General features: G+C 44.1%; 2 protein-coding genes across 11 annotated transcripts in view; both read right to left on the reverse strand.

Annotated features, from left to right (window-relative positions):
- The window catches only part of LOC102294047 (microtubule-associated protein 4), a 163,263-nt gene extending 151,903 nt beyond the window's left edge, over positions 1-11,360 (reverse strand). For all 9 annotated transcript variants that reach the window (XM_042214063.1, XM_042214069.1, XM_042214065.1 and 6 more), the window contains exon 1: positions 11,255-11,360. In XM_042214063.1, coding sequence (XP_042069997.1) covers positions 11,255-11,345 — 91 coding nt within the window. In that variant the 5' untranslated portion in view covers positions 11,346-11,360. The remainder of the gene's footprint in view (positions 1-11,254) is intronic.
- A 5,525-nt stretch (positions 11,361-16,885) lies between these two features.
- The window catches only part of LOC102293066 (potassium voltage-gated channel subfamily H member 2), a 123,103-nt gene continuing 115,180 nt past the window's right edge, over positions 16,886-24,808 (reverse strand). For both annotated transcript variants that reach the window (XM_005947244.3, XM_005947246.3), the window contains 7 exons: positions 24,361-24,463; positions 23,000-23,151; positions 22,774-22,912; positions 22,494-22,683; positions 21,787-21,892; positions 21,589-21,690; positions 16,886-20,824 (listed from right to left, as the gene is read on the reverse strand). In XM_005947244.3, the coding sequence (XP_005947306.1) occupies positions 20,420-20,824; positions 21,589-21,690; positions 21,787-21,892; positions 22,494-22,683; positions 22,774-22,912; positions 23,000-23,151; positions 24,361-24,463 (1,197 nt within the window). In that variant the 3' untranslated portion in view covers positions 16,886-20,419. The remainder of the gene's footprint in view (positions 20,825-21,588; positions 21,691-21,786; positions 21,893-22,493; positions 22,684-22,773; positions 22,913-22,999; positions 23,152-24,360; positions 24,464-24,808) is intronic.

The following is a 24,808-nucleotide window of genomic DNA, read 5'->3' on the forward strand; positions in this document are numbered from 1 at the left end:
CACACACACACACACACACACACACACACACACACACACACACACACACACCTGTATAAAATCACCTAATGATCACAGGAGGAACCTCCACCTTTCTAAATCAGAGTTTTCATGATTCAAGAAATGTTAAGCTGGGTTATTTATTGCAGTACAGTAACAGCAGCATTAACTGTCCTGTAAGGCAGACCAATGCTGCTGTGGAAAGTCCGTGGCACTGTGGGCTGCTGAAGTTATTTAGGGATCAGTCAATGCCACACTTGCAAACTAGCGCTGTCGGTTGCTACATCACGTCGTTCATCTCTCAGCCTGACGAAGACGTTTCCACGGAGGACTTTGCTCAAGTTGCACTAAGCTCTGAAAACCTTTATTATTAATGGAAACGAATCAGAACTTTGAACTGCACACTGAACCCACACAGGCATGCAGCCAGCAGTGGGCAGGGAAGGTAAGAATGAAGAAATGGTGTTTTTCTGTGTACTGTATAACACGAGGACTCCATCGTGTCTGTGTGGAGACCAAAGGGAAACACTGTCTTGGACATGTGTAGCAGCTTCTCACACACAGGCTCTGAACAGCTTCAAACGGCTGTGTGCAGTAGATGCACAGATGCATTACAGCTCTCTGAAACCTGCTGGAGATTTTGGCTCCGTCCTCTGTGGCTCTCTCGAGCAGCGCGGTGAAGCCAGCGGTGAGCATAATGCATCCCACATCCTGTGTGAAAGTCCCGAAAGTGCAGGAGCTCCTTCACACGGGACCAGGAACGACTCAAAATGTAAACAACTCAGCGGGCACGAGGCCTTGATACGTCGAAGGCAGTCAATAAAGCTGATCCCAGTGCCGGTGCCCAGCCAGTATACTGGTGGGTCTTCTGCAAATAAGAATTATATCACTGGTCAATGTTCATCTGTTGTGCTACAATAATTTGGAACTGGCTTAATGTTTAAAGGTAGTGTGATAAAGATAAGAATGAATTTTGTCATTGCTTTAACAGATTAACGTTTCTTTACGTCCTCAGCATAAAACGTTTGATACAAAACAACAACCATCGATGGTACAGGCTGGTACATACACTACAAACAATATGCATCTATCCATGTCATTGATATTAATAAACAATAAATAAATACAAATGCTACGTGCATTTCAAAGTACATTATTTCAGTAAAGAAAACAACATAATTAAATATCTCTACATTTCCATTCATCAACTTTTATTGTTTTCATTTGATATGTTTTACATTTATTCATTTATCTCCTGCTTTACTATTATGGCTGCAGAGAATAAAACAGAACATGAAGTAGTTGGCTTGGGTCTATTTTGTCGACTGTACTCATTAATTACTTATCCAGTACAGGTTTGCAGGGAGGGCCGGAGCCTGTCCCAGCTACCGCAGGGTGCACCCTGGACAGGTCGCCGACACAGAGTGACAGACGACCACCGGCACTCACCTAACCCCACTGACGGCATGTCTTTGAATCATCACCAGTGGGTACAGTCATAATGGGTGATGGCTGAATAGAATAAAGCTGCTTTGCATTGCTGCTTCGTTCACACGGAGTTGTCACAGCACGTAGCATCACATATTTGATTGGCACATTTTTATGGCGGATGCCCGTCACAACCCCAAAGGCATTTGTGTTCTCCCCCAGGATGGAACCGGGGATCTTCGACTTCATCACTGATGAACTGCTTTGCATCCCCTAAGAAGTCTGACCTCTGTAACAGTGCACAACATGTAATGGCTGCCATATTGACTCAGCATGAAATCAATAGTGATAAATAATTCTTTGAGAGTTAAGAGGTGAACCTGAGTCAAGCAAAATGTTTTCCTCTGTCTTCCTGGAAGAGAAAGGAGTGTTTGTGTTTCTCTGAACTCATGCCTGATAGAAACGGGCTCAGGATCTGACACATCGCTGAGGACCAGAAGTTCGCTCGGTTCTTAGCTCCTTCAAAATAATTCGTAATGAGCTCAAACTCATTACGTTATAAAACTCTGTTGGTGAACAGCAGGAACTCATTTCAAGTTTGGACAAACTACGACCTGACCACCTGCCGGACTGCACGCTCGTCTGCCAACACGCTTTCCGAACACTGGAGGAATATGAGCATGCTGACCTGTGACTGATGCCTCGATGTAAGCTGAGTCAATCCCAGCCAGTCGAGTGTGGTTCAGACTGTTGATGAGTGTTAGCACGCTCATCAACAGGGAATCATCATTTCAACGACTTTACAGTAAAATACATTTAGTCCTACATAATCAGGATGGAAGTGTTACAGGCAGGTCCGGATATTTACCAGTGTGGTGCTGATGGCTTCCAATCCTAAATGCTTCCATCTGTGTGGTAGAGTGTACGGCTGTGTTCTAGTCCTGTATAGTTAAATATTTAAGCACCCCTCAATGGGCTGGGAGGTGTGGGTCCAAATGAAGCTTTAGCTCGTTTTCTTCCTTTTGAGGAAACTACAAAGCAAAAGAAACTAATGAAGTCGATGATTTATTCACCATACTGTCTAACAAACAAATGAAAACCCAAAGTTGTGACAGTGACGTAAGATTTGGCACAGATTTTATGTCACTCGCTCGCTGAGTTACACACCCACTGCCCTTGCTGTGCGCCTTGGAGACCTAATACGTAGGAAACATCCACAGACCCTAAAGGGAAACGTATAAGGGAGTTCTGTAATGAATAGATGGCAGTCGTCCCGCCCCTCCTACCAAAGAGCCAATAAGTGACGAGCCAGAAAGCAGCAGGTGCAGCAGATCGTCTCATCGTAAAGATGAAAACATGTACCTATCATAAAGAACTTGTTCTTAAACGGACTCTGGTGCACTGCAGTAAAACAGCCGTCTGCTGCCAGACTGAGCACAGATAATATCTCACTGATTCCCTTCAGGTGGCCGAGCATGTGACAGCAGTCTTGTCCTGACAGGTAAATATGACTTGTGAAACAAGGCACAGACAGCTTTCCACCCACACGCCTTTTCAGTGCTGGGGTGTAGCTAAGTTAGGAGTGATAATCTATAACTTACACCAAAGTGATCTACTTCAGACTTCACCGAGAGAAATGCTGAAACGTACCAGCTGGCCCTCCGTGTTCCTGACACCAAAGCTGCAGCGTGGCAGCTGAGGGATCAAGAAGAGCAGGTCGGGCCGAGCTCAGGAGGAAAGGACGCACATTCAAAGAAAAGCTTCAACTTTTCAGGTTTGAAAGAACGGGGAGGCCCCACTGTGTAAGGATTATGACGGAGTCCCACACTAAACTGCCGTCTGCATTGTTTGGCTGCACACAGTCACATGGATGATGGATTTCCTCTGCTTCCTGATTCCTAGACAGAGGCTGGAATGACCTTAAAGACAGTATCCTGCTTTAGTCGGATGATCTGACTGTGGAGCACTGATCGGCTTTCCTAAACCCCACTTCTAACCTAATCTAATATTGAGTTTCACGTGACTGCTGGGGGCTTTCTCTGACATAGTTTCAGATTTTAAAACAATCGTGATGTCAGCCATGGTGAGGTGAGTGTTTCAGGTGTCAGGATGAAGAGAACGAGGGCAAGGATGACACTCCACAGACAAACTCCATCGCAGTAACTAAGAACTTGTTTTTCCTTCCACCCTTCCCTGCCTGCCTCATTATTTCCCTCCTCAGCCCTTCCTTCCTTTATTTCTTCCTTCCTAAGTCTCTCTTTGGGCATTTTTAGTCTTTTTTTAATGAACATCAACCAATCAGATATTAAACAAGAGCAGACCAACACTCACAATCCTACAAGTTTGTATTATTTTAAGATTAAACCCAGACTGATCTTTTTTCCAACCCTGAACCAGTCGGTTTGTTGCTGAAGCCCAGCCAAGCTGTCCTGGCTCCTCAAAGATAAATGACTGCAGAGTGAGCATTAAACCTAAAAGTACAAAAACACCAAATAGATTAACACACACAGATCAAAGATTTACTGGACGTAAGTATAAAAGCCTGGGCTGCAGAGCCAGCACCGACCGAGCCTGGTTTCAGACCTCTACCTTTAGCCACTGAACGCAGCGCTGAACATTTTCGTAGTTATTCTGAGCATGAAAGGGAAACGTTTATGAATGAGTTTCTACTAAACTGCATCCGCAGCATTAAACGGCAACCAGTGCCTGATGCCAGAGCGGAGCAGCCACAGCTCTTTACGGCTGTCATTTCATGTAGTTTACATCACACCAACCTCGTCAGTAGGTTTGACCTTACAGATGTGTGGCTGTGACAACAGAGCCAACATCGCTTTTGACGAACTAACAAATCTGGGGTCGAGCCAAACCTCATCCAGCTAAAGCATTAAGGTGCAGGTTTCCTGCTCTGTGCAGTGCATGCTTATTTGCACAGGACTGGTATTATTAGAGGAACCTGTGGGTTAGAAAATACGACTCCTGTGAAATGAAAACTCCTACATCTGCATTTCACGACAGGTTTACACCAGCTAAACAAAAGCTACCCTTTATAAATATGGGACAACTGTGGAGTCTGTTGTCTAAGCTAATCCCATGTAAGTGTGCCATGTGTGTAATTTGTAAAGTAAGAGTTGTTTGCACCCTCAGAGACGACGTTACCCTGGTTACCTGACCTTCACTCACTGTTTGATTTAGAGTCTTTAGGTTAGGAAAAAGGAATCTTCTTCATAACAATAAGAGACCTTTTCATTCAAAGTTTCACAACATTTACCCCACAAAGACCTGTCACATATTTTATGCTACTTTACTCTCTGATATGCTCAATGATTCTTTTCATTCTTGGGGGAAAACAGCCAAATGTTTGCAGCTGCGGACACTCGACGTGTGTCAACAAATGCTTTTAGTTTTTTAGATCACCTGTCATTTCAGGGAGTGTCCGTGCATGCTTTGGGCTGATTATTTATTTAAACACATGCAATCCAACAAAAGATAAAAGCAGCATTAGTAATTCCACCCAAGCTTGAGAGATTTAAAACAGGAAATAAACCTCAGCACTGTGTGATCATCCTTCACATGCTACAGTAGTGGAAAAGAAGGAGAAGAAACCAATCCAGCGACAGCACATTAACGAGTTTTCACCATACATGAGCCGACCTACGTAGCAGCGAGGTCTCAGTGCGTGGCCAACAAGCTGTAAGAGAATAAGCTTCACTCTGGAAATTTATTATGACAATAAATGCAGCTGGCAGCCTGTGACATGTGCCAGCGACAGAACCAGTTCAGCCAGACACGCAACGCCCACAAACATGCTCCTCACCAATGATTAGGCCCGTTCGATATAACCATATAAATCAGCTGACGATATAAAAACGTCCATCGTTATCTATGACGCCATCGTTTGTTTCGTGGTGTCGTAAAATAAACTGTTTACAGCGATATTTGTTCATGGTTCTGATGGTGACTGTAGTGACTCTCTTTCTCTTATATTTAATATAACCACACGGACAAGTGTGTGTTTTTACGTGTTGTCGTTAGCAACAATGACGGTAAAACCATCGCGTGGCTCCGCTGTCCGCTTGTTTGTTTTCTACTAAACCTTTCACAATAAAGCTCAAGATCCTGTTGAGACTTTTCAAAATAAACTGAATCACGTGAAAGATGCAGAGAGTTTACGGATGAGAAGAAAAAAAGAGCCGTCAGGTGCTAAAAAATAAACCTTAGACTCAAACTTTGAAAGAAAACAGCGGCCGTTACAACTTCTGTCTAAAAACGTATCGTTTCAGCGGTTAAAACACTCGACTGCAGCTACACGACGCCCAGCTGGAAACACTTCACGCAAGTCGAGCTGCCCGAGACTCACAGAATTTACAGGAAATGAGGGCTGCACGATTAATCGTTAGAAAATCGCGATCTCGATTCATACTTATGTGCGATCTCATTTCCAAATGACAACGATTAAAAAAAAATAAAAATACGACGATTGTGCCGCATTTTGATCCGGGACGTACTCTGCATGAAAACAAGCGCTCACTCTTCCTGCTCAACAAATGACAAGGGCGGAGCCTTATACCACGTGATACAGAAGCTGTGCCGTGTGATGCTAAAATTAGCAGGAAAAACAACGGAGAGCACGTCAGGGATGACGAGAAAGTGACAGGAGAAAATCCGTCCCGGTCAACCACCCAAACATCAATAACGGGAACCTTATACAGCGCTTCCCTATACACGTCGAACTCCCGCAGGCACAAAGAAATTACGGAGGCTATTACTTATCACCTGACCAAAGATATGGCTCCATCAACACTGTGCAAAACGAGGGATTTAGGAAAACGATCAACACCCTAGACAAACGCTACACAGTGCCGTCCCGCAACTATTTTTCTATTGTTGCACTACCTGCTCTATACACGCAGCGTCGAGCGACGGTGGAGACGGAATTTCAAGCAGTACAACATTTTGCAGCAACAACAAAACGTGAGACATTTGTTGTTTTTATGTTTATTTATTGTTTTTATGTTCAGTCTCAGCTGTTATGAAGTTGATGTGCAGTTAATACGTGCAATAAATATTTATACTGGAAAAGAGAATCGTGAGAGAATCGTGATCTCAATTCTAAGCCAAGAAATCGTGATTCTCATTTTATGCAAAATCGTGCAGCCCTACAGAAAATGTTACATTTCTGTGATTTATATCGTTGCCAGGACGATAAATGTCTTATATCGGGATATGAGACTCTGGTCATGTCGCACAGCCCTACTAATGATGCAGGATTGAAAGTCAGTCTACTGACACGCCAACATTCAGTTTTCACAAGGTTACAGAAGCCTTGTGTTGGTGACGAGGTATGTGACCAGGCAAAGCTGAAGTGTGGCAGGTGCCACAGTCGGTGAAGGTAACACAGCAGTGAGGTCCATAAATATCTGCACAGAGACATTCTGGTTCTGTACGTTACCACACTGACTTTAAATGAAACAACTCGGATAAAGTCCAGACTTTCAGCTTTAATCTACTAGATGGTCTCTTTTCACTCCCTAAACAAATCTTAGTTGTCACACTGGATTTTGGCACACAACTGCAGTTTTTCTTACAGTGTTTTCAGCCGTGGATCTGCACTGCCTACTTCAGCAGTGGGCTACCATCAAGTCCCATCTCAGAGTTTTTCCAAGAAATCCAAACTGTGCACAGCTTTAAAACTACTGAGTGGTATTTGACTTTGGCAAGAGGCAGCTGGGTATTACAGTGATGGAATTAATTATTTGATCCCCTGCTGAAATAATCAGTTCCTACAGCTGTAATTGTAAGAACTGGACAGCCTCCGATTTTGATGGTAGTTTCATCTTAATGGAGAGACAGAACAGAAACAGAAAATCCAGAGAAACGTGAGACAAAGGTTACAAATCGATTTGCATGCCTTTGAGGAAATAAGTATCTGACCAGAACGTTGGCTTCCACAGACTGTGTGCATGTGTGTGCACAGATCACAAACACTCTGAGGTACAGATCCTGATCTCTACTGGTCATGTTTATCAAGCCGTCCACAGAACCAGAACCAGGTTTACAACATTAGGAAATTGCTGCAGTACTTAGTGCAAAACATACTGTAAGACAACACTTAAATAAACATAAAAATTAAAAGTGCTAAGCAGACAGACATACGATCAGTGCAAACATGGAGCAGATGCAGTGAACACCGTGCAGGGTCGTGTGTTTGTGGTGCCAACAGTCATACGGTTGTTGTTCACGAGTCCAGAGGGGAAGAAACTGTACGAGAGGTTTTGGTCCCTCTATTCATTCCTTCTATCTCAACCTCTCCACAGTCATGAGCAACACCAAAGAGCTGCCAAAGGACGTCAGAGACAGGATTTTAAACCTGCACAAGGCTGGAATGAGACCATCAGCGTGAAGCTTGATGAGAAGGACGACAACTACTGCTGCGAATCTTCACAAATGGTTCAATAATCGGGCCAACAATCGTCAGAAAAATGTTCCCCTGCTGAATTATTTCCCCCAAATGTGGCCAGACAGTGGCAGATGTCCTGTAATAGAATATGAAAAGTTGGGAACTTGTAGAGTTATAAAATAGGAAGAGAAGAAACCAGATGTTCCAGTGGAAACGTGGGCTCTGGCAGACGCTCGGTGCTGCCGTTCTTCTATCAAACAGATGTAGTAAAAGACTTTTGAGGTACTTTCTCTTCTGAACAAGAGTAAAACATAAAAAACTGTTTCAGCGACACAGAGAACAGGAGATGTGCATCGTACCCTAGAAAGGAAATGATCAGACACAAACACCCAGTGTTTCAGCCACTCCTGTGAAAGCTGGAGTGACAGTAGCTCACCAAACAGACATCACTGTTTGATAACCGTCAGGGCTGCTGGTGGACTTACAGCATCAGGACATTGTAGGGATGTGACTGGATCAGGTCCATAATCATCCAGGGCCTTAGATCAGTCCCACCTCTTATTTCCCCACCACTCAGTAATCTGGCTGCTACAGGATTGGAGAGTAATCTGGATAGAAGGAGTGATGAAGGGAGGGAGGCTGCTACCGAGGGTCAATCCTCTGCTGTCAGTGCTCTTTATATCAATTTCTGTGATAAATTCACTGCTAAACTGCAGTGCAGGTGGAGGCGCAAGGTTGCATGTAAAGGAGGCAATGCACACGTGTTTGGAACAGCAGAATAAAAAAAGTTACCAAATGACATTCAACACAGAAAACCTGCAGAAACACCTGATGTGACGCAGCATGCAGAATCCAAGCCCACAATCTACTCATATAGATGCTCAATACTTGAAGGTGTTTGGTAAAGATGCAACCTGATAAATACTCAAATACATCACTCTGGTAAAAAAAATACAATTAACTTGTAATAAAAACTTCACTAAGTTTACAAGATGTAACCGACTGATTGACAGCATTAGCGCCGCAGGCTAAACGTGGAAGGTTTCCAGCATCACTAAGTTTCGCTGACTGACTGGCCAGCTCACACGAGGCTGCACTGAGCGGCTCATCATCGTTTTGAAGCTCACACATCAGAACCCGTTCAATAAAACTTTCCAGACATAGTTTTCGTTTTCTCTGCAGACAATGACGCAAAGAGGACGCATGTGGGCAATAACGGAAAGCCCGGTTGTTCTTGATTACATCACTACTAGGCTGTTCCTGTGCTGTGTCACATATAGTGATGATGCAATCCTGTTGCCCAAAGAACGACTAGCTTGACGACAGAATGAAGCTGTTAGGAAAACTGAGCAAGCTCCACCCACTAATTAAGATGGACAGATGTGGGTTCAAGCTGGAAAGTGATTGGTGCATTAGGGATGAAGCTAAATTCATTTTTTTGCTTTTAATTGCAATTTGGCATCTCTCCTCAAACCTGGTTGGAACGCTCCGAGACAGCCGAGGTTTGACATACGGACGATGTGCTACTGCGTTAAGAATCCTCTACAGGTACGACAGTCACAGCTTTATTCTTGGCTAACGAGGCGATGCTATTCAGCAACTATCAGTGGGACGATAACTATGACTCGGCATGATGGTGCTGTCCCCACCCAGTCTGCTCCAAGGAAACAAACCTTCACTGTGACATATGACAGAATTCACCACACTATCCTTGAACATTTGGCCAGAGCAGAAACAGTGTGACACAGCAGATAAATGTGGGACAGTGACATCAGCAAATCCATCTTGTTTGCAGATATGCTGACATCAGTCAACACGGCCGATAGGTTCTCACACTGATATCCAACCTATACTGTGTTGCTACCCAATTTCTGCCATAATAGGGAAAGCCTGGGGTTTATTCTTTACATATTAAACAACCATTAGCAACATTAAGAGCAGTGTAACAGTGTAACAAGCTGTGATAAGAGTTAAAACAACAGTGCCAGCAGATACAGCATCTCTCTGAAAATTGGATGTGTCATGGATGAGAGTGCGTGGCAGGCAGAGGGGTCTCACAGAGACTACAACACGTGCAGCTGCAGACCAAAACATTACTCAGTGAATATTCCTCTGAAAGGGTTCGATAACAAATAGTTCAATGCTCAGTCCATACAACTCCTGAAGCTTTTGTGCTACCTATAACTATCCTTTCCACACACACACACACACACACACACACACACACACACACACACACACACACACTACAGAGGAGCCAGCATAAAGAAGGCTTCTCCAATAAGTCTGAAAACCAGTGTGGGCCACTGTTCCTCAAGTAAAGCTGAGCATGTTCAACGGTCTGCTTGCTACACACTGCTTTCCTCACACACTGTACATAAAAGATGGACGTTGCAACCATGACATCTGCTAACGGTTGAACTCTGCATTATAAAACACAAACACGAGTTTTAGTCCTTCACCACATTGGTTTTTGGACCAAGATGTGACCGTATCTGGGCATGAGGGTGGGGTGGCAAGTTTTCAGCTAAAGCTATGAGGAAAATCCCACCCACCATACAGTTTTTATCCACAGAGAGTGAAAGAGAGTGCTTTTTAAAAATATTGGTATGTTGAGCATTTTAATGTTAGACTCCCTTTGGGAGCCAGCTTCAAAAGTGGCTACTAGAAAAAGCACTTTGGCACTTGCTGTGTTAGTTTCACTTTTGTTTTTTAGCTGTGGGAAAAACATATTTTTTACCATGACTGGCCATGCCATACCATGACAAAAAAAAGCTGCAATCTGTGCATGAAATGAAGTGCTGGCTGCTCAAAATGTCTTGACAGGACAGCTCGCGTAGTCTGTCCTCCTCGAAGCTCGGAGGAACCCCATATGCTATGCACTCTAACAGCACAGGGTAAGGAGGATTGTTTTTATTCACGGGGTCGTTCTTGCAGAGTGCCAATGAATGGGCAGATGCAACAGAAACATATAAAGGGGAAACTTGCGTAACAGTGTGGGAGTCTGCTGTGACAGTGCAACTTCACCACGCTGTCTCTATAGCGGTCGGGAACAGTGGCACGGATGCACGCGATCTACTCACTACTGTGATAATACGAAGGCAAAGCGGACATTCAGAGGGAGAAACAAAACCTAAAAAACTAACGACAACAATACCACCATGGTGCTAACTAGCCTAAAGCATAAGCGTGCTAATTCTGCAGCCTTCTTCTCAGAAAGTAAAAGTGTCCGAGGCGCACCTGAAGGCAGCATTAACCCACACCCGTACTCAGTCCCTGCTGCGATGCGCCCTGTGAGCTCACTCATCCAAAATCACCGTCAGTTCACTGCAACAAAGACTGCGGCTTTCCGCCCACCGACCCCGCGCTCAGTGCACACACCGGGCGTTACCACACAAAACGGGACGTTCATTTTTCAGCGTCACTCACCGTTAGTTGTCTCCTTTTTGACAGTTTGTCTAGAGTCTCCGAGCGTCGCTGTCACCGCTACGATCCGCCCACCCAAGAGTGTACGCTGCATAAATATGCCCCGCCCCCAGAACTGCCTCTACTCCAATCGCAAAACGATACCGCGAACTGGCTCTCATTTTAACCAATCGCACGAAGACTAAAACTCTGCTTGACGGCCTTACTGTCCAATCAAAACGTCTGAATCCCGGGAAGCTCCCTTTCTCACCGTGTTGGCTTTTGACAGACACCGTGTGCATTCAATAGAAAAGTTTGACTCCTTTTACGGGACGGTGCCGGTCCAATCGCCTCGGGGAACGAACTCTGGATACGGCCGCGGCCCAGGAAGACGCCCTGCACCGCCCCGATCAGAGGAATGTTACCAAGCGGCTAAACAGGAATCACAGGAACTACAGAAATTACAGAGACCCAAGGGGAAGTGTAACCCACACGCGTCCACTAATGTTGATGGTATAAATACAAGTAGTTGACTTGGACTGTGTTGCTTTTGGGGGTAGTGGGGACAGAAGTGACAGCCGATTTAATTTACTACAACTCGCCACCTAATCTGCTGGATCTGATTCACAAACTGGAGCAAGGAAGCGTGTCTTCTCTGGGGGTGAGATTGCAAAAAGCCACAGAAAAATCAAAAGCGGAAAAATGCCCCACTTGACATAGTGCAGGTCTATAGTGACGCCTTGTGGTGGAAAGCTTACCTTACCGCCACCTGCTTGGCCGTAGAGTGGTTACAATACTCCAGACCTGCTCGTGCATATACACACATGCAACTATATAAATTCATCTCTTGTCAAACTTGTGCTTTTTACAAAATACACCCAAAGTTTCAGGAGCTTATAGAACTACCTTTAGCAGTCATAACTTGTATCAGTCTCACATGGCACTGTGGACGGATTTTAATCCACTCTGCTTTACAGTGTTGCTTCAGTTCATTGAAGTTCGTGGACATTCATTTTTACGCAGCACTCTTAAGGTCCTGCCACAGCATGTAAGTCAGGTTGAGGTCTAAACTTTGGGTCATTGCAGCACCTTGATTTTGTTCTTTTTCAGCCATTCTGATGTAGATGTGGTGCTGTGGTTGGGATCATTGCTCTCTTGCATCACCAAGCTCTGGCCAAGCTTTAGCTCAATCATCATATTTGATCCTAGAAGACTTTAGTACACAGAGGTCTCCATAGTTGACTCAGTGACTGCGAGCTGCCCAGTCCTGCCTCTGTGAAGCATCGTCCCTCCATCACGTTACTCAACTCCTTGTATGAAGAGTGGGTTTTACCACATGTGATGCTGTGCATTATGGCCAAACAGCTCCACACTGGTCTCATCGGTCCTAAGGTCATTGTTCCAGAGGTCTTGTGATTTGTTCAGATGAAGCTTTGTAAATGTATACTTTTTTAAGAGGCGTTTCTCCCTTCCAAAAAAAGCCATATTTGCTTTATGTCTTTGTAGTTGTACTATTATAAACATTAACATTTCACACATTAACTGAGACCTGTAGTCTGAGATGTAGCTCTTGGGTTTTATGCATTTTTTCTGATAACGTTTGTCCTTTGCTGAAGTCCGTCTATCTTGAATGTTTCCCACGTGTGAATATTTTTTCTTGCTGTAGAATAATGGACTTGAAATTGTATATTTGTATATTGTAATTATAACTCTTCCCAGATTGCTAAGAACCAACAATTGCTCTTAGGCAGGTCATTGCTGATGCCTTTCCTGCTTGGTATTGCATTGACACACACCTGAATGCCCCGACCTGCTGAAACATCTGTCTTTGTAAAGGTGCTCACACTTGAGTCAAGTGCATTTGATTATCAGCACCTGGCTGCTGTTTAGCCTTGTAATTCCTCTGGGAGCAATAATCGTGTGCATAGTTTTACACAACTGCGTAGAATCGTGTGAAAACGTGCTTTTTAAAGCAACCTCACACAAAAGTAACCGGTGCGATTTAAAGGTGTTTTTCTTTGCTAAAATGTTCGAGAAGTGTCAAAGCTAATGTCACAGAAATCAGTCCAGTCACAATGAATCTGCTTTCAAAGAGGTTTATTGAAAGAAATATTTTTCAAATTTTATAAAGATCAACCATTTGATTATGCTATCACACAATCAGAACCTGGAGCATCACCGTTTCCCCTCCAACCTTTTGCAGTCTTTGATATGAATCATTAGTGCTTTGGACAACCCAGATTTTCCTAAAAAAGTTGGGTTTATGTGTAACATGTAGATTTGCTGCAGTTCAGCACCTGGACTCTTACTGAAGAGCTGCGCTGTTGGAACACTTGCAGAATGTTTAGCATTGTCCTAATGAATGTGGACAATGACAAAGGCCTTCATTGAAATAGATATCATCAGGATGGCAGCAGGCCCTCTGGAAACATTGTAACCATGCTTTCTTTTTAAACCCAATCGTGTGACTGGTTGCCTGACATATGTGGGAGTGAGACAGGTTAAAAAACTGTTCAGTATTTGATGTCATGTTTGTGGTTTCAATTCTGTTTTTGTTTTTTACATGTTACACATTTTCCCAATTTTGTAGAAACGGGTTTTCAGAACTGCTTCACTGGCGAGCTTAGCGTTACTGTTTTATGGCTAAGCAGTATTCCATGGACTGCCAGAGTACACAAGATTAGAAAGTACTGGTTTTGATGGGACATGTCATGACTTCTAAGCGAGATGTGTTAAAGATATGCTATTGCTAAGAGGTTTCACCACGTCACACTTAAACAGCAAGATGTGGTCCAAAAATGCATTTCATGTAGGTGTACTTTATTTACCTCCCCAGGCGAGACAGCCCGGAGACCAGGTTTGGGGAATCAAGTGCTTCAGGATATTTTGGAAACGGTCAACAGTTCTGCCCAGGACTGCCACACATGCATCACTCTGTTACAGTGGTTTGCAACCAAAGATACAAGTATACAATATAATATTGTATCATCTAAGATCACTATGTTTGCAGCTATTCAGTACCCCGCTCTTCCATGACCTGGAAGTAGTATGTATATATGTATTATATAAATAACGACTCTCCCGTTACCTGGAAGAATTCAGTGTTTCACTCTACACACAGTCTGCAAGCATACAGCAAAAACCAGCTGCTTTGCACATCAAACCTTCTCTTTGCCGGATGATTTTTCAGTGCAGCATGCAAGTAAAAATGTGTACAATATTAAAAGTCTTTAGCTTCATCACCCTCATCACCGTCATCGTCGTCACATCCATTTTTACCATGGACAGCTCCTTGTTTTTTTAAAATAAGAAATTAGAGCAGTCTTTATTTATTTTGTATATTTTCCTCTATAGTATTCTGCATTTCAAAGCATGCCAAAGAAAGTTCGGTTTCTGCATAGTGCTGGCTATACAAGTGCCAAAGAGTTTGATTCCTGTACAAGTAATAGAAGGTGGTATTTACAGGCAGAATAGATCCAGTGTTGTGTAAACGGTACCAAACCCCCCCTCCCTCCTTCAAGTGCGCAAAATATCTACAAATAGCAAGTCTGTGAGAACTCATAGAAAGTAGAAGAGAGCTGAAAAAAGCTCAGCAGTATGGAAGAGCTGTTAAGGGGAGGCATGTGTATTAAGTGCGCAGGCAGTTCTTATCTTTGTGTGTGTGTGTGTGTGTCTAAATGCAAAGGGGAAGAAGCACTTGCCCCCACAAGTCAAAAACTGCCCACAAACCAAAACATCCCCCCGTCCCCTCCCTTGGTGTCTTTTTTCTTGGAAAGTGCACCCTCTATTGTTATAATATGCAGTATGCATACATAAATGTGTCCTCTAGCACTAAGGTCTACCGTCACATACAAGGTCAGGGAAGAAGAGTCGACAACAACCACATTCTAGTTTTGAGGTCATAGTTCTGAATGTAAAGATACAGTTCAGGCCACTAGGTGACTGTCATTGAACACTAACAGAAGACTCACTACAGTATGAGATGGCAGTGGGAGCCCACTGCTGAAAGACACCACTGACTGCACTGTCAAAGAAAGAAAGAAAGAAAGTCTTGTAAAGAAGCCAGGTCCACTGGGTCGAGGATAGTTCTTTGTTTCCTGGAGAGCACAGGCAGGGACTGCTGGTAGGAACAAACCAAACAAAACTGGTGATGGCAGTGAAACCAGGTACGGTGCAGTAGTAAGGAGAGCTCAGCAGATTTGGTCAGTGTCACCTTAACAGCTTTAAACACCCGCGATGCTTTCACTCACGCTTCGACTATAGAATACTGAAAAGAAGGAAAAGCTGCAGTCCATCTGAAAGAAGCTGGAATCCCTGTTTCCAGAGTGCCGTCACTAAACAGCATCAATCGTCCTAACAAACCCATCACACCCTCGCCAATCAAGTCACTTTAAAAAGATCTTTGTTTACAGTTACGCTCAATCCAGCTGCATTTCTGCACTTAACTCAAATGACGACAATCTTTTGGGAGTGAAAGGGCTGGATTAGAGTTTACAATGTCACCAGCAGTGGTTTGTTCACAGCACGGGCTTGCTTTGGTTCAAACTTAAAGTGCACCTTTACGAAGCGGCTGCACACGCACGGCCCAATCACCGCACAGACACCGGCAATTTCCACTAACGGGTGAGAGATACCGAATGTGGTCTCGACTGCAGGCAGGAGTTGATTGAGAATTTTTCAGAGTACAATAATGTTAATTAAATATGGATAAATACTGAATAAATATCGATACAGAGTGAACAAAAGAATGACAGAGCACAGAGAGCCGTTACATGCTGAAACAGTGAAAAACCCACAGACACGCCATAATCCTGCGACAATAAATAAACACTGTAGACCCACAGTGAAATACAATCCTCACACTTCTGCATTAAAGGGGAACTCTGCTGAAATGTGACCGCGCATCCAATTTGTTTCTTTCTGATTGGTTGGTTTTGAGTTTTTTGAGACAAAGGAAAATCAGACCTGTGACATCGGCGACACATTCCTGAGTCTTTATTAAACATCTGCGCTGTTTAAAAATAATAATGATAATAAAGTGCTTTAAATTCAAATGGACGTGGTTAAGCTGCTACAAGTCTCAACTCTTTAAAGGACTATTGCACTTCAACAACAAGCTTGCCCTCTTCCTCCATTACAACGTTTGATTTTGGAGTACAGGAAAGGGTCCTTCCATGTAACTGCGTATAAGGGAAGACACATTTTGAAGACGCTATGGGTGTTTGTTTTCCTTCATCTTGAGAACTTAAAAAGACTGTGCAAAAGTGACCATTAATGCAGAAAAACAACCTGGTTTTTTCCCCGAATATACAGGAGTATCCATCACCTTTTATGATTTTAAACACCTGTCTGCCCAGAGCTATCTGGGTGTATCTCATATCCCTGGACTGGTGTTGTTCCTGTGCCATCACTGTAATGTTAGTCCAGGTTTGTTGGTTTGTTAGTGACAGTTTTTAAAATCATTAGCTAACTTCGTGGGGTAATGCTAGCTGAATACTCAGACGATGTCATTGGTCAGATGCAATGTTGATGGGACCAACATCATTGCCCCTCCCTGAGCCTGGTTCTGCCGGAGGTTTCTTCCTGTTAAAAGGGAGTTTTTCCTTCCCACTGTCGCCAAAGTGCTGCTCATAGGGGTATATGATTGTTGGGTTTTTCTCTGTATGTATTATTGTAGGGTCGACCTCACAATATAAGCGCCTTGAGGCGACTGTTGTTGCGATTTGGTGCTGTATGAATCAAATTGAATTGAATGATAAAGCAGGATGAACACCAACAGGGATATCAGATTGAACAAGATCCAGACTCCACCTTTACTCCATATGACCAGTAATATCTTTTAGAGTGTATGCGTCATCTTCTATATCACGTTAGGAAAAGTGTTGCTGTTTATTCCTTCATAGATGTTCTCTTTTTGACACACAGTTTGTAAGCTCAGGCCATTCTCCTTAGGCCATTTACAGTAATTAACGGTGAATCCCAGACTCATCCTCGTGACCCTTACAGTTCTAGTTGTACGTGCTTCTGCACATCTGGATATGAATGATTTGGCAGTATCGGGCTTTCAGTCATTTCTGTGACGTGTTCTTTTTCTGGGATGCAATGACTGCACAACAAACATTGTGAAGAGTAGGAAATGTACATTTTGTAGACATTCCTTTGAGCCATAAATGCAACAGACTGACTAACACAGTACAATGAGAGATTTCAAGAAGCTCGGCGTACATCTGAGGAAGAGTCAGAGAATCTCTTGGGGTCACTTCTAAAGAACTGCGCTCTGCTTGAGGTCGGACTCAAACTTCTACGCTCAGCTAAGAGGAAACTGTAACGTGCTCGAACATCACTGTCACTGTCTGTAACTAAGCCAGTTTGCAAGCAGAATGACAAATTGTTGTCCAAGAAGGAAGCCCTTCACCATTAAACTTGGCGAAATTTACCCGAGGCTTGCTTGGAGAAACACCAAGAACACCACCAACTGTTGAGCATGGTGGTAACATCAGTTGAACATTGAACAGCGTGAATATTACAATGAAGGAAACAGACCGTGTCACATTTTTTCCACAACACCTCAAACCATCAGTTGAAAATTGAATGTGACCAGGTGTTTCAACAGGGTAGTAACCTAAACATAAACTAAAGCAAGTGAGATAAACTTTTCCAAAGTCCTGCCCACAAACCAGTGGAAACTGGACCATGCTTAAGAATGCAACCATTTTAGCTTACCTTAGCTAGCTTAGCTTAGCTTTACCATTTTAGACTCTACTAATTCTTCATAGAAAAGTTGTCAAATATCCAACCAGATTTATTTTGTGGTTCTACGTCCCAGCTGACCTCGGGACTGGGAACACCACGATCCTCGATGACATTCACATCACTGTTGTGTGCGTCACCTGATGCGTTAGGTTACAGCACGGGGTTAGGGTTAATCAAAACTGCTTTAGAGTCCACACGCAGCGCTGCAGCTCTGTAGCTCTATTCCTATGCCAGGGAAAGAGTAGTCCAAAGAAACCTTTGAAAGCCCAGTATTGCCTTTACATTCACGTCCATGATGAGCGTCGGTAAACTTTAAAAACACATCTGTACGTGTCTGTCTACAGTATGGCTCATGCGAAAGAAGCACTTATAAACAGAAGGAAATGGCATTATTCATTCAACTGGTTACTGATAACATGTTTACTGTTGCTTTGAACTGATGAAGTGCAGCCTGAAGTGCTGTGGATGGATATTTAAGATGGGCGGCAGCGCCAACAGTTTGAAGCTACGCATCTTCTTCCCTTGGTCGATAACTGCACTGCATGTAAGGTTAAATGGAGCCAGACACATCTCCTGATGTACCTGAACAGAGTCAATCCTGAATCAAAGGACTGCCAAAGAGTACATTTCTAATGAGCTAGAACAAAACTGGTTTGTTTCTAAACTTATCACATGGATAAAGCAGTGGTGTGATGAAGTAATTACAGCCTTTTCATACCTCTGCAAGAATCTGCATTAAAAGTTTGTGACAAGGATGAGATGTTGGGACTCCAAAGTAGGAGGTAATTGAAATAATGCTGTAAAATAACTGTCAGGTGCAGTTTCTCCTTCCTGTGTTCTCTGCAGCTGTAGATGTCAACATTGTAAAGGGTTTGTGCTATCAATTCAAACACTAAACTGTCATTTGCCTGTTTAATGGAGGTGTTCACATCTTCTTTTTTTCTTTCTAGACAAAAACTTGTCTTGGAAATTAAAAACCAACGACCCTTGACAGTGCATGGATGCAAACGTGCTAATCACCAGGCTCTGCAGACAGAAAGACAAAAACAAGGACGAACGCACACATAAAAAGCTTTGGACCTGAACTTATCACACACGTAGTAAGATTAAATCACACTCGCTCCTGTCGTCTTGCCAGTGTTTGCATATTATACTGTACATAGAATAATGGCGCATTCGGCTGGTCGTTGTAAACTGGCAAACTTGTGTAATTACGGATCACATGACAAACGCTTATGTACATAGTAGAAGCTTTCTGGGTGCATGCTTAGGAGAAAAAGGAACCAATGAAATCTGAGGTAGCAAATTCAACCTACGATAAACTAGAATCACTCGACATGTTTTCCCTTTATGCATGAGCTTTGATGTGACGTTACACATCCAAGTATCCAGTCACTGCTGACTTCATTGTGTCAAAAATAATCCAACACAACTTTGCTGTAAGGTCACAACTCGTAGCTCGTGAAATTAGTAAGCTGTTTTTTGTGTGTTTTTTATTTTTTGGTGCACTGTTCTTGTGGAAAACTTGTAAGTTTGCCAGTTTACCTGTTTGTGACGCTGCCAAAGCGTGCCAAATGTTCTTCACTCCCTAGCAAATCTGTACAATGTTTATGACAGGGCAGCTGATATGTTCATCAAGAAAATTCATGGCTTTTTACCCTCCAGTTCCCACCCCTGAGGTGCAAACCAGCCAATCCAGTGTGCTCTTGGGAAGCGTGGAACATCAGCTCCACCTCTTGGGTGTAGGACTTCAGGGGGAAGGAACCAATGACAGGACGAGACAGCAGGACTCCTGTTAGGCCAGCTAACACTACAATTTACCAGTTTGAGAGTTTATCGGAAGCGCCATGGACATATAGAATAGAATAATCATCGTATCAATAGGATTTTCAGTGCAAGACGTAAATGGCTACTTGTTTCGTCATTCTGTTCAATGTTGTCTTCGATGGTACTTGTCAGTCATCCAACACTGGATACAGCAGTAAAGGGATTCTTCTACAAGTTAGCAGTCGTTTATATGTAAGTCTGAAAAAAGCGACATCCTAAGAAGGACGACTGAGAGGTCCAGACCAGACGATGTTCACTCAGTGTGTGGTTTTGGTTAAAGGTCGTACCATTGTGGGGCTCAGAAAGCTCCAAATGTTTCCCGAGAAGAGGGTGGGACTTCAGAAAGAGATAATGAAAGGCCTCAACCCCCTGCCTGGCTTCACGTTCTCTGGGCAGTGAGTCCTTATTGAGAGGTTGACAGTGAAGATACAGTAGCTGGGTGCCCTAAAAGGCTAAGTGGCAGGTACAGTAGGTGTCTCCTGAAATCCAAAGTGCCACGTGGAGCGGTGGAACCAGAAGGAACTTAAAGAGTTGCTGAATGCAGCAGTCTCATTTTCTCCGTGTCCCTGCCTTGAGCCCACTCGCCTTCCCCTCATCCCCGTGTCTTCTTTAGCTCCCCCCTGGGTCGGAGCTGTGTCTCTGTGGTGTCCGTGAGTCCAGGGGTGTCTGTGGTTCTTGGAGCGATAGCCTCCGTGGGGTTTCAGGATCCAGCGGTGAGACTCCTGTTGCAGCAGCTGTCCCAGCACCCATGCATACCCCTGAACCAAAATCTAGCCCTGCTCCTAAGCTAGAAACTGCACCCTCCCCACTCCCTAACTCTAAACCTAGACCTGATCCTGAACCTGCCACTGAAACGACTCCAGCTCCACCGCCTAGTCCGAGATGCTGGCCTAGTCCGTCCAGTCCAGAAGGGGCGAGCTGGCTCTGGCTTGTGTTGATCAGAGACGTGTCCTGGGGCTGCAGAGAGTCAAGAGCTTTAGCTGGGAACTCCTCAAAGTCCTGGGAATGCAGGATCTGTAGGGAAAGAAGAGAGAGGTCAGTGGGATTGTAATTTGTTCTGTGCTTTTCAAGAACAGAAGAAATTAGTCATGCAAGACTTCATACCTGTGCATGTTGCAAAAAGCCCAAACGTGTGCTTTGGCTGTGTTGATATGTTAATATGTATGTAAAATGTTTCATGATTGACACGACTGTGTTCAGATCTGCGGAGACAGGCTTGGGTTTGCTGAGTGGGATTACAAAACGTTACAAAACTATGACATCACAACAATGTGATTGGTCTCTTGCAGTGTTGAACCTGGACCACCATTAATTATGATGATCCAGGCACCATATCAACACGGGGGTATCAGATCGTTTGGCTAAAGAGGCCGTCTGCTCTGTGATCACGCCCCTGATGCTGCACTTCAGGATCGTGTCGTCATATCGAAGTTTACATTCTGGACAGACTGTATTTTGGTAGCATCATCACATCACTGTTGAATCTGGGGCTTCAACATTTTTATGGGAAAGCTAGATTTCACAGAATATATTATATATGGAGGAGGGAGGTCTGTCTGTAAACACTCCTGCAGACAGCAGGAAGAAATGAAGAATGATTCCCACTCACTTGGACACATTGGGGTGTGTCACCGATGAGGTACCTGATTCAACTCCAAATATACAACATGTGCAAGATGCTAAATAAATCAATTAAGCATTTATTTAGTGTTTGTGGGATTTAATGTAACATGTTACTGACAGATCAGCAGGGTAAGATTTGCCAGCACGTTTTTCACCTGTGACAGAGAGGCCAGTGTGTCTGTCTCAAGAGGTGCACCAGGAGAAACCACTCCATCTCCCGGACCGGGTCCTGGACCGTGACCTGGGTAGGGTGAGGCCTGAAAAGAAAACATCATCTTGTTAGCGAGCGTGACCCACCACGACGGTGAGGTTCATTCTTTGACACAAGTCCCATACGCTGTGTGCGTTATTACCTGAGGTGGTGATGAAACAGCGCTGTAGGCTGGAGGTACCAGCGCCATCTGCCTCTGCAGCAGCTGCATGATCACGCCGATGTCCGTTGACATGCGACTCTCTAACCTTCACAGTGTATAAGAGATTACCTATAATTAATGTCAATTTCAAAAAGAAAGGAAGCTAGCAGTAAAAATAAATGGACCAGACTGCTGATTCGAGTCGTATCGAATGCACTTTTTGAAACTTTGTTTTGCTAATGGTGCGTTTCTCGTACCATCCTGCTGTTAGTCTGTTAAAAGTAAAGCAATTCTTTTTCCCCACAGGAGTTTTCTTTTATCTTTTCAGCAAAAAAGTGCTTTGGCGCATAGTCACACTGCAGATGTAGATAAATGTGTGCGGGACGCGTGCAGAAGTTTGCATCTCATCCTCTTTGTCCTATCTCAGGCTAATTAGGAGCCAGTCTGCTGCTATTTTAAACTCGGCAACACTTTCACATATGAGCAGAGTCCCCCCCACATGCACACCTTTATCAGCAGAGGCTAACGTGGAGATATAGTCTTTCTCAGCAGCTACAGCTCAGCACAGAGGAGTACAAACGTTTGATCTCAACTGGACCTGAGAAAGAGCCTCGTTGAGCCAAAGGCTACAGGGCTGCTGCAGCAGCGAGAGGAGAAGCTCTCTGTAGAGGCATTAAAAAAGAAAAAAACAACCCTGCTAGTTGTACCTGTTGAGCTGTTTCTGCAGCAGGTCCAGGCGTGTGTCCAGCTGGTTGCGTTGCTGGCGGCTCAAGCTGTGCAGTGGTGTGTTGAGGGGTGGAGGGGAGGCAAGGCTGCAGCTGGGAACCTCCTGGTACTGACCACTCCCCCGGCTCTCTCCCCAGAAACTAAAGATGTTGGACACACCTGAGAATGCCCCTATATGAGGGTGGAGAGGGGAGGAGTGGGTGCGTATGTGAGTGTGCAAAGCAGTGGGAAAGGATGAGTGTGTCTTCTGTCGTACCATACCTGACAGGGCATTGCAGGTGTTCCCAGGCTTGGGGTCTCCATCACCCTCGGTGTTCTCGGTAAAGGGCGGGACTTGCTTGTGTGGATTCTCTTGCATTGCAGACGGAGGGGCGAGACCAGTCACTACTGACTCCTCCCCCTATAAGAGGAGCAGGACCAGAACATCCACATCAGTTTTTACAGTGCTGTCCTGTATAACAGTCACAGTGGCAGTGTGGAGTCGTACCTCATCACCACTGGAATGTGAGGACACTGAGCTTCGATGTGCCCCCCACGGCCTCTTAGACGCCTCCTCCTGTTTTTGATTGTGGGCCGTCTCCCGCTGTCTTCGTCTCACAGACTTATGGGACTTTTTTATTTCTCCAGCATCTGCATCATCTGTACAGATGCACAGATGGATAAAAAGGAGAAGATGGTCAGTCTAGCTGGATTAGAAGTAAGAAGATTAATATAGCATTTCTTTGACCATTCAAGCAGATAAAATATTTCAATCTGATCTATAAAGTGCCGATTCACAACAGCAGTCACCTCAAGGCACTTTTATTATCAGGTAAAGATCCTACACAGTGGAGAGAAAACCCAACAATCAGACTGTGCTCTATGGGCAGCGCTTGGTAACAGTGGGAAGGAAAAACTCCCTTTTAACAGGAAGAAACCTGCGGCAGAGCCGGGCTCAGGGACAGCCACGATTGATGTGGGACAAGAGAGACAGAAAGAAACAGATACTGTGGGAGAGAGAAGACAAACGTTAATGATGTGTAACACCAGGGGAGCGAAAAGAACTGAACGGAGAAGAAACACTCGTCATCGTGGAAAGCCCACCAGCAGCTAAACCTATAACAGGTTTAGTAAGGGATGCTCCTGCAACCAAACTGGGAGCTGATTCCAGAGGAGCGGGACAGTTGAAGCCTCCCATTCTACTTTTAGAAACACTAGATTGCCGTCTGTCTGAGAGCTCTGTTATTATAACGTGGTACACTATGGGGTCTTTAATGCATGGTTATTCAAAATTTCTATGTGAGAAGAAGGATTTTGACAGGGAGCCAATGAAAAGGAGCCAGTATGGGAAGAAGATGGCCTCTTTGGTCCTGTCACTGCAGCTTTTGAGCTTTTAAAACAGCCTGACAATAAGGAATGTTCCAGCACTGAAGTAATAAATGCATTAACTGGCTTTTCAATGTCACTTTGAGACAGCATGTTTCTAATTTTAGAGCTATTGCGCACATAAAAGAAAGCAGTCCTGTGTGTTAAAGGACACATCCTGGTTAAAAATAGCTCCAAGATTTCTGGCTGTGTTACTGGAGTCATGGTAATGTCATGATCTAATTAAGCACATGAGATTTTTAGAGTCAGCTACAATCATCTCAGCTTTGTCTGAATTTAGAAGGAGAAAACGACCTGTCACCCGGGCGCTTATACATGTACAACATGCCTGTAGTTTATCTAACTGCTTTGTGTAACCAGGGTTCATAAACAGGAAAACTGGCTCCTAATAATAATGATGCCCAAGAATAATACACAGAGTAAACATTCAGCAGAGAAACGGTGAAACACGCTGACTGATGAGACCCAGGGAGGACGGGTTACCTTTTTCTGTGCGTCTTCTGAATGATAGTTTACGCCTCCTTAATTTGTTGAACCCCCCGGAGTTGGAGTCGTCGCTGCTGGGAGAACCTGGGATCATGTTAGTCTGAAATATAAAACAGCGTTCATCACTTAACTTCTGAGGAGAAGTGTGGGGTGTGATTTGTAAAAATAGTGAAAATAAGTCATCTTGGATTCTTTGCAACATCGGTGATGGATGGAAGAAAGATACCATCACACCTGCAGCCAGACACAACACCACACTGTGGCTTATTAGCTCCGAGTCTTGAAAAAATGCTGTGTTATTAATAGACTTGTTTCCTGAGTTGCATCAATATGCAGTGTGTGTGTACGCGTGTGTTCTGTACTCTACTTCCTTTCTCAGCAGGCACCGAGGGCGTGCCAATGCTGCGGCTTTCACGGCAACAAAAGGAGAAACGTGGCTGCAAAT

This window comes from Haplochromis burtoni, unplaced genomic scaffold (assembly GCF_018398535.1).
Source record: "Haplochromis burtoni strain Fernald_Lab_line unplaced genomic scaffold, NCSU_Asbu1 Contig_513, whole genome shotgun sequence".
NCBI lineage: Eukaryota > Metazoa > Chordata > Actinopteri > Cichliformes > Cichlidae > Haplochromis > Haplochromis burtoni.